Source organism: Camelina sativa, chromosome 7 (assembly GCF_000633955.1).
Source record: "Camelina sativa cultivar DH55 chromosome 7, Cs, whole genome shotgun sequence".
NCBI classification, from domain to species: domain Eukaryota; kingdom Viridiplantae; phylum Streptophyta; class Magnoliopsida; order Brassicales; family Brassicaceae; genus Camelina; species Camelina sativa.
In genome coordinates, this window is record NC_025691.1 from 31,823,309 (window position 1) to 31,833,512 (window position 10,204).

A 10,204-nucleotide genomic window follows, 5' to 3' on the forward strand; every position below is an offset into this window, starting at 1 on the left:
GCGAATCGAGAGAAGCCATTGTTGGATCACAACGGAGCTTTGAAGATCGCAGATGACGGGAACCTGGTGGTCGTGAATGGTCAAAACGTAACAGTTTGGTCCACAAGTGCTAAACTTGAGTCAAACAACACCGTTGCTGCTCTGTTGAACACAGGGGATTTGGTTCTGTCTTCAGATTCAGACAGAAACAAATGGTATTGGGAGAGTTTTGACAATCCAACAGATACTTTTTTGCCGAGTATGAAGGTTCGGGTGGATCCTTCACTGGGAGAAAACCGCGGTTTTGTCCCATGGGAATCCGAAAATGATCCTTCACCAGGAAGGTATTCAATGGGTATTGATCCTATTAGAGCACCAGAGATTGTGATTTGGGAAGGGGAAAAGAGGAAATGGCGTAGCGGACCGTGGAACTCGGCTATCTTTACCGGTATACCGGATATGTACCGAGTCACGAACTATATTCGAGGGTTTAAGCTCTCTCCTCCTGATCGAGATGGCNAAGAAGCCGAAACAGAGGACACGTTCTGTTTCGGGATGTGTACGAGGACTAAAATCGAGAAGCTTCCGTTACCTCAAGACAAGATCTTATCAGTTGTTCACTTAGACAGTTCTGGTAACAGAGACTTCGGTTAAGAAGGTTTTGTTCATACCGGCTCTCGATCAATCCTTGTCCTCGAATCGGTATTACGTTGTTCACGCTAGAGGCAGATACAAAGGGTAAGATCCAAAAAAACACACGAGACAATCTAAGTTCTAAGGCTTAATTTCAGATTTGAGTGCTGTCTTTGGCCTTTTGGTGATTAAAAAGGAAGAAAATTAGTCTTATGAACTCTTCTTGTTATTTATTTCAGGAAAGTTTCTGTGTGTTCTAGAGAGATAGAGAGAGGGTTATGTTGTTTTCCAGATGTCTTGCATGACAAGAAACCTAAACCTTTGGATCCAAGAAACATATATCAGACGGTTAAGATCAATCGGCATCACGATCGGACGTTCTTTGCGAAATCTGTGGCACCAGAAGGTACACCTCCTTCGTTTCTCAAGAAAAAAGGATGGGAGCTACGAACCTCGAGGAGCCTACATCCGAGGAGACCTAGAGAAGCTCTAGGCTTAGACGATGAGCTAAGAGCCTGCCTCCCTCCATTCGGATTTCCAGTCTCTACGATTAGGTCAGGTAGCGTGATAGTAGGAGAATGGTATTGCCCGTTTATGTTTGTGAAGGAGAATTGTAGTGTAAGTCACCAAATGAGGAAGTCAATGTTTTATAGGATCACACTTTCCCAATACTGGGAACGGATCTACCATTGCGAAAACAATGAAGCCAACAACAATCTTGACGAGAACAGTGATGATAACGAAGAAGAAGTAGTGAGAGTAGAGGCGAATGTAGTGAGAGAGGCCAACTATGTGAAGGGTATGGAGGCGGTTAAGGGGGAAAAAGAAGGGCATGGAGGGTTTTATTGGTATAGGCAGGTTCAAGGTTCACGAGGACCGGGAGAGAGGAGGAGGAAGACGGGTTCAGGGTCTCCGGTGGGGTTGAGTTTCGTGGTGGTAGAAAGGATGAGAAGGGTAATGGAAGAAGGAGGGTGGGTGGGAGGAGGAAGGAAGGTGGTGAGAGTGGAGAGGGATGAACCAATTAGGGTTTCTAGAAGAGATTGTAGGAATATGAATGGTAACAACGATAGAGATTGGAGGAGATTTGGGTGTTATGTGTTGGTGGAGAGTTTTGGGCTGAGAAGAGCAGATGGGGTTTTGTTGGTTAAATGTGTATTTAGACATACTAATAGATTGAGATGTAAGTGGGAGTGACTCTTCCTTTATGTAAGAAAATATGCTTATGCAGTATTACCAAAATCCCTAAGCCTGGGACCTGCATGCTTATGGGTTATGTTTTATGAAATATAGTAGTACAGCTTTCCTAAATCTGTTTATGTACTGATTTGTATACAAGTACAATATATAGTGTCGATAAAGTTTGATGATGGCAACAAAATATAAACTCGGCCAACAATTTTTATCTTTACTTTATACTTATAATAAAGGAGACTCGCTCTAAACAGGCAAGGATGTTACAGGTTACAAAAAACAAACCATTACTAAACCTGCCGGAGAAAAGTAGAACTCCACTACCACAACCCTTATCTCTAGCCACTTTGAACATAGTAAAGGGCCTATACATAAGAATGAACTCAAGTTACTCAACACAAGGAGCCATACAAGGACAAACCACACTATTCAAACAGAGGCAAAGACTCTCTCTCATCATGAAAACTCTATTAAACCAAATCGGATGAGTTGAGGCTATATAGGATGTAGTCTTTAGATCATTCGTGAGGCTTTGAGCGATGAGGTTAGCACCTCTATTTGAACAAGAAGTTTCGATATGAAGTCTCTCACATTCCAAGAATTGATTTAAAACTCATCATATATTTACTGTTAACCACTACATAATTTTGTTTTTACCGATTTGCTAAAAAAGAAATATTTATTTTGTTTTTATTTTACATCCCAGAAGAAAATAAGTAAGAATAATAAATTTGTAATCTGTAAAACTAAAAAAATATCTAAGCAAATTATGTCATGTTTAAAAGGGTTTGTACCAAACTAGGCTGAAAGAAGAGTCACTAGTGGTGGGGCGATTCTCCGGAAGTCATCATGCGTTTGCCAATGTGATCATGTAGCTGTCAGAAAAATGTAGTTTGCTTTCACGCGTGTGATCTGCGTAAATGGAAATTGTGCTTTGTAATGAAAGTGAGATTTAACATAAAATTTTGAATTATGCATAATACCATAATTGGGGTTTTGTAAGGTGAAAACGCCATTTACTTTTCATATAAAATTAATAAATATAAACTCTTTTTTTTCTCGACATCATACATATTATCGAGCTTTACTTCAACATCCAGTCAAAAACATATAAACAAAAAAGGTTGCATTGTATCACGATGGTAGGTAGAGAGAGAGAGCTTTGTATTAGCAACATCCAGTCACGCCATCACGGTAATAGTTTTCTTTCGGTTGCGGCATTGGCAAGGGATTAGCAACTAGTTTCCATTCTCCCACTTTAGCTCCACAAAGTTTCACCGCCTTATGTACTGCGCCTAGTCCGTAAAAATAAATTAAAGCCCGGCTTTTGAGAACAAAAACATCAGTGATCAGTCCACATGAAGATAGTAAGTTTTATGATTTATAATTTTATATATTTTCGTAATTATTTAGTTAACTTGTAACTTATAAGGATATATACACGCATCAAAAACCTTTGAATATCTCATCTTTGGGCAGATCCGGGATATGCATTCGTGCATTTATCAGTCACTATACTGATCCAAATACAATGAACTTTTGAGGTGTCGATATGTGTCTATCCCAATTGTATTGTTACTATTAATACTTCCAAAAAATGTATAAAAAGGTAGACAAAATAAAATCTTGGATGTTCTCAATCTCAAGTCTCAACCGCCCAAATAAGGAAAACGTCGCATTCAATAACAATAATGGACTGATATACAAATTTCTGGCCTTTAAAGTCACAGTTTTGCATTATATATTTCAAAGTCTATATAAAACGTGAAATATTCATATTCTTGTCATATTTGGTCAACACGATTCACCCGTTGTCCTTTTCAGTCGTTTGATTTTTTTTTTTTGGGATTATAATTTCCACTAGTTTCCTCAATTAAAATGAATATATTGATGACTTTTCTCCTTTTATGTTAAAAAAAAGTCATTATAAGTGGAGAAAGACCAACTACGAAATATCAAGAGTCATTATTTTTGTTCTATTTTTTTTTTAAATCGTGGTTTAAAGATCTCAAAAGTATGGCAGGATTTTACAGAATCCTTACTTTGGTGATGAACCTTTTGATGTTGTTTCAACTATGTAGCAAAGTATCTTGCTCGACAAGCAACTCAATCACCAGAAACCAGACGATACGAGACGGAGACTCACTGGTCAGCAACGATAAAAGCTTCGAGGTTGGATTCTTTAGTCCCAAAAACTCAACCTTAAGGTATGTAGGAATATGGTACAAGAACATCGAGCCTCAAACAGTTGTCTGGGTCGCGAATCGAGAGAAGCCATTGTTGGATCACAACGGAGCTTTGAAGATCGCAGATGACGGGAACCTGGTGGTCGTGAATGGTCAAAACGTAACAGTTTGGTCCACAAGTGCTAAACTTGAGTCAAACAACACCGTTGCTGCTCTGTTGAACACAGGGGATTTGGTTCTGTCTTCAGATTCAGACAGAAACAAATGGTATTGGGAGAGTTTTGACAATCCAACAGATACTTTTTTGCCGAGTATGAAGGTTCGGGTGGATCCTTCACTGGGAGAAAACCGCGGTTTTGTCCCATGGGAATCCGAAAATGATCCTTCACCAGGAAGGTATTCAATGGGTATTGATCCTATTAGAGCACCAGAGATTGTGATTTGGGAAGGGGAAAAGAGGAAATGGCGTAGCGGACCGTGGAACTCGGCTATCTTTACCGGTATACCGGATATGTACCGAGTCACGAACTATATTCGAGGGTTTAAGCTCTCTCCTCCTGATCGAGATGGCATCGTGTATTTCACTTATGTTACCATAAACAGTTCTGATTTCTTGAGGTTTCGGATTAGGTTTGATGGCGTACAAGAGCAGTTTAGATGGAATAAGGATGCCAAGAACTGGACTTTGCTTCAAAAGAAACCGGACACGGAATGCGAGAACTATAACCGTTGCGGTAATTACAGTGTATGTGATGATAGCAAAGAGTTTGATTCCGGTAAATGCAGTTGCATTGATGGGTTTGAGCCGGTTTATTGGGATCAATGGAACAACATGAATTTTTCCGGTGGCTGCAAGAGAAGAGTTCCATTGAACTGTAGTCAGAGTTTGGTTGGGGACAAAAGAGATGGGTTTAAGGTACTTAAGGGAATGAAGTTGCCTGATTTTGGATCAGTTGTTCCATTTAACAACTCAGTAACTTGTAAAGATGTATGCGTGAGGGACTGCTCGTGTAATGCTTATGCGGTTGTAGTAGGGATCGGATGCATGATTTGGACCCGTGATTTGACAGATATAGAGAGTTTTAAGCTCGGTGGAAACTATATCAATATCCGGCTGGCAGGTTCTGAACTAGGTTTGTAAAAATGTTTAAACTCTCAGATAACATTTTGAAAAATATAAACATGACTTCCTGAAGTATTTTTTTTGGTTTCTTTTGTTATACAGGAGATGGAAAGGAGAAATCGAAAATTTGGATAATTATTGTCAGTGTTATAGGTGCATTCTTGCTAGGATTATGCATTTGGATCTTATGGAAAAGGTTTAAAGGTAAAGCCTCTATTCGCACGTAGTCTTGTTTTAAAAAAATTATTAACTGCTAAGACTGTCAAATATTTCATGATCTGCAGCTTTCTTGTGGAAGAAGAAAGATCTTCCAGTTTCTGATACCAGAGATAACTCGGTTAACTTCAAAAGCTCACCGATCAATGTTCTAGTAGGGGATCAAGTTGACACACCTGATTTGCCAGTTTTCAGTTTCGACAGCGTAGCCTCAGCAACAGGAGATTTCGCTGAAGAAAACAAACTTGGACAGGGCGGATTCGGTACTGTATATAAGGTAAAATCAACTGAAAATATATATATATATTCTTCTGACAATAATGTTGGATAAAAAAAATTACTATGTTATATATATATATATGCAACAAGAACTTATGTGTTATGTTTGAACAGGGAAATTTCTCAGAAGGAAGAGAGATTGCAGTGAAGAGACTATCAGGGAAATCTAAGCAAGGACTAGAGGAATTCAAGAACGAGATCTTACTAATTGCGAAACTCCAGCATCGGAATCTTGTTAGATTACTAGGATGTTGCATTGAAGATGACGAGAAGATGCTTCTCTATGAATACTTGCCAAACAAGAGTTTAGATCGCTTCCTTTTTGGTATGTTTTCTTTTTCTAAGCAATTAATGTCAATAAAAATGTTCGCTATTTTTGTGGGTTGAGTATATATAATATCGATGTCTATGGACAGATGAGAGTAAACGAGGAAGTTTGGATTGGAGAAAACGATGGGAGATCATTGGAGGAATTGCTAGAGGATTGCTTTACTTGCATAGAGACTCAAGACTAAAGATCATTCACCGTGACCTAAAAGCTAGCAATATCTTGCTAGACACGGAAATGAATCCAAAGATTTCGGATTTCGGTATGGCTAGGATCTTCAACTACCGACAAGATCAAGCCAACACGATCCGAGTCGTCGGCACATAGTAACTAAACAAACCTCTTTAGCTTCGTTAATCAACATATATAAAACTGTATCAAAATTCTAATATTCTTTTTGAATGTTCAAAATGTGAAGCGGTTATATGGCTCCGGAGTATGCGATGGAGGGGATCTTTTCAGAGAAATCTGATGTGTATAGCTTTGGAGTGTTGATATTGGAGATTGTGAGTGGAAGAAAAAACATTAGCTTTCGAGGATCTGAACATGGAAGTCTCATCGGTTATGTAAGTTTCTATTCTTTTCAGGTTTAGTTTATAGTTCGGTTTGGTTCGCTTAGATATTTTTTTTGGTTACTAAATGTTCTAAACGGAAAACAAAATCAGGCGTGGTATTTGTGGAGCCAAGGAAAGACAAAAGAGATGATAGATCCAACGGTGGAGGATAGTCGAGACGTAGCGGAAGCGATGAGATGCATTCACGTGGGGATGCTGTGTACACAAGACTCGGTCATCCACAGACCAAACATGGGTTCGGTATTGTTGATGTTGGAGAGTCGAACAGGTCAACTTCCACGTCCAAGACAGCCTACCTTCCATTCGTTCTTGTACTCCGGTGAGATTGATGAATTAAACTTGGATGGTCAAGATGTTGCCACGGTCAACGATGTTACTTTCACCACAATTGTTGGTAGATGACTCTCATTGACCATACGTTATTCTTCCCCTACGCTCCTTTGACTATTCGTCTTGTTTTTCCCATAGATTTCAACTTTTGTACATAATTAAAATACTTTTTTTGTTAAAAATAGTATACGTAATTGCATCTGTACATTAAGGACAAAAAAATAATTAAAAAAACGGATTTTTACACTTGTTGTTCTTTTTGTTTGGGTCAACTACATACTGATTTGTGAAAGAAAAAGCGTTGTTGTTCGAACATGAATTGGAGATGTAAATTGGAGGACTTGGTCGTTGAAGATTTGAGAGTATTCAAATAATGTAAAGACTAGTGCAAGTCTTTTTGTTATATGTATGAAGTTATTTGAGAGTATCCATGGTAATGAAGTTATTTTACCTTCAAATTACTTTTACATTGTTCTAATATGAATCACCAACTTGCTACTAACCTTTAGTTATATGGTCTAATGGACTTCTCATGAGATATTATCTTGGGTTTTTATGATGCATGTAATAGAAGTTTGTTCTATGGTTTACTTTTGTAGCTAACCATTATTGTGAATGTTGTAGTAGTTGTTTTTTTTTATAATGATTTTTTCTTATAAGTAATATGTATTTGATATTTTGATTGCTTAGAATATATATCTTAGTCAATTATGAATTTTCAAAAAATTGTCTAATCATTGAAGTTCTTTAGTTTTTAACCTAAAGCGCTTGACCGCTTGTATTGTATTATTTTATGAACATTATAGTAAACTAGGAAATTGTAAATGTAAAAATCACTAAATGAAAATTTTAAAGTTTGATGAATTACTATTGTTTAATAGTTATGAAAAATTGTTATAATAAATAAATGATGCATTTATAATTAAACACTAAATATTTTTCTTAATTTATGTGAAAATTCTTAAGAAACCATTCTTTGTGATATAGAGAGAGTTTAATTTTCTTAGATTCTTAAGACTGATCTCATCTATTTATTTATAATTTTGTAAAATTAGAAATCACACAAGATTTTGGTTTTTGCCCACCTCACTAATATTAGAATTGTTGTCTGATTTAGCTGAAGCTTCAACCTCATATTTTCTTAACAAATATAATTCTCAAGTATTGATGTAAAAAAAACTCTTAAGGAAAACTTCAAAACTCACCAGATAAACATCTTAGATTCCAATCGTTACACTAATACAAACGAACTGACCCGTTTTTTTTAAATAATAAATAATAAATATAATATAATAAATAAACTACATTTAGTGGTTCTATATCCACTAGCCACCTAACCACAATCACAATCAACAGCGGAATAACCAATCTCAACAACCAATAAATATCCAATAATCAAATGACAGGAAACATGGAACCAACAACCTAGCAATGTTCTAATGACCTAACTCTAGCAACCTAGTAATACCAAACAACATCCAACCGAGTCCCTAGAACATCCTCCTCTTCATTGCCTTGATTCCACGATCACACTTTGCCTTTACATGTACCACAAACACATATTGCAATGCATGAATATTTAATAAACACTCAGTAAGGTAATCCTCCCATCTATTGGGCTATACACACAATCAATAGAGATACTCTAACCATCAAACAACAGTCAACAAACAAACCAGACTCTGCATCGACCGACACAAATATTGCATCGACCGACACCACATGGACCAACATCGACCGACACAGGACATGCATCGATCGATACCAGGTTACTTGCATCGACTGATGCTTCCACTTGCATCGATCGACACATGCTCGACATCACACGGAAACCCTAATCGCATCGACCGATGCCTCCACATGGCATCGACCGATGCTCCTAGGTCAACCGCGCCGTCCTCGCACTAGCATCGACCGACACACATAGTGTATCGACCGATGCTCATGCCGAGCATTTTTTTCCCCGAAGCTTCTCGCCGGATCTTCGTTCCTGCAACCACAAGAATCGATCCCAAGCCACAAGAAAGCTTCATAATGCCTCAAATAACATACTAGCAAGCCTACCAACACAGAAACAAACAGATCAGAGTAATCTCCAGCTTAGATAAGCCATGGTCCTGCACTTACCTTTGCCAAGACGATTCTGAACCTTAAACACGCAAGAAAACACTTCTAGGAAGTTCCTACAACGATCCCAGCTACAGATCTCCACAGGAACAACTTGAAATCTCCCAAAAACTTCAAGAACGCTCAAGAACTCCTTTTCTCTTCTCCTTTATCTCAAAAATAGCTAAAGTCGTCTAATGAGACAAAAAGAACGACTTAAGGGTTTCCTTTCCCTTTTGTCCAAAACGCAGTGTTTAACTTAAGTCAAAACGCACGAAATTGAGTCAGCATCGACCGATGTTCCACCTGCATCGATCGATGCACATCCTAAATCGGGATTCCGGTTCGCGGATGTTACACTAATGAATTGCTTCTTCATCTCTCCCCAAAATATTGTTTATTGGACAAACAGTGAGTAAAACTAGACAATTAAACTACAATAATACTTGAAGATTTATTAGTTGATTACACTACTTGAGATGGTTGTTGGCTAGATGGTCATTGGGGAAATTATTACTGCATAGATAAATGGCTGACCAGTCCAATGATGTCTCTTTTGCCTCTCGATCTGACTGCAGAGTCTTCTCCTTCTCCTTCTTCACTACGATGATTGACTTTTTAGCAGCTCTAGCGTTTATCTTAGCTGCTTCTTCCCAGACTCCCTGAGCGCCTTTCATAGCAGTAAGTCTCTTTTGCTTCTCTAACTCAGCTTTCTTTATCTTTTCCAACAATTCAGAAGCCTCCTTCTTCCTTTACTTTTGATCCACCTTGATATTAAGCTTGTGTTGTGATGAGAATTGTTTGGTGTATGGTCATGGTGCCGCTGGTGTTGGAGCTGTTGGGGCTAGCAGACGTGAGAGATAGGACTTCTTGGGACTGATGGTAATAGAAAGTTTGAATTGATGGTGTGAGGAGGTTTGATCTAAAACTCGTTAACACATTTATTAAAATTTAAACTATAATTAGTTTTAAAGAAAAGTTGAATTATATTATTATCACTAGTAAAAAATTTCTAGTATTGCTTTCTTATTTTAATATTTCATTTATTTTACATAATTTATTTTTTGTTTATTTAAATTTCTATTAATAAGTAACATAAATATGCATTAAATGAATATTGAATATTTTAAGTTTAATTTAATGTTAAAAAAAATTTGCTTAGGTGGAGAAAATTCAAATTTATGAATATTTATATATAAAAGTTATAATTATAAATATATATATATATATATATATATATATTATTTTTTTTTTTTTT

General features: G+C 37.3%; 2 protein-coding genes across 3 annotated transcripts; both read left to right on the plus strand.

Moving 5' to 3' along the window:
- LOC104705162 lies at positions 241-1,979 on the plus strand. The gene is given in 3 exon segments (XM_010421140.1): positions 241-617; positions 619-717; positions 852-1,979. Coding segments are annotated over 3 exon segments (1,431 nt in total). The 3' UTR covers positions 1,807-1,979.
- LOC104703752 (putative G-type lectin S-receptor-like serine/threonine-protein kinase At1g61610) lies at positions 3,744-7,089 on the plus strand. Of its 2 annotated transcripts, none has more exons than XM_010419826.1 (7): positions 3,744-5,122; positions 5,215-5,316; positions 5,397-5,605; positions 5,722-5,932; positions 6,024-6,261; positions 6,354-6,501; positions 6,601-7,089. In XM_010419826.1, the coding sequence occupies exons 1-7, from the start codon at positions 3,820-3,822 to the stop codon at positions 6,910-6,912; spliced, it is 2,523 nt and encodes an 840-aa protein (XP_010418128.1). In that variant the 5' UTR covers positions 3,744-3,819; the 3' UTR covers positions 6,913-7,089. The 2 variants fall into 2 exon arrangements, with proteins under 2 accessions (XP_010418128.1, XP_010418129.1); XM_010419827.1 differs by having other exon boundaries at positions 3,744-5,110.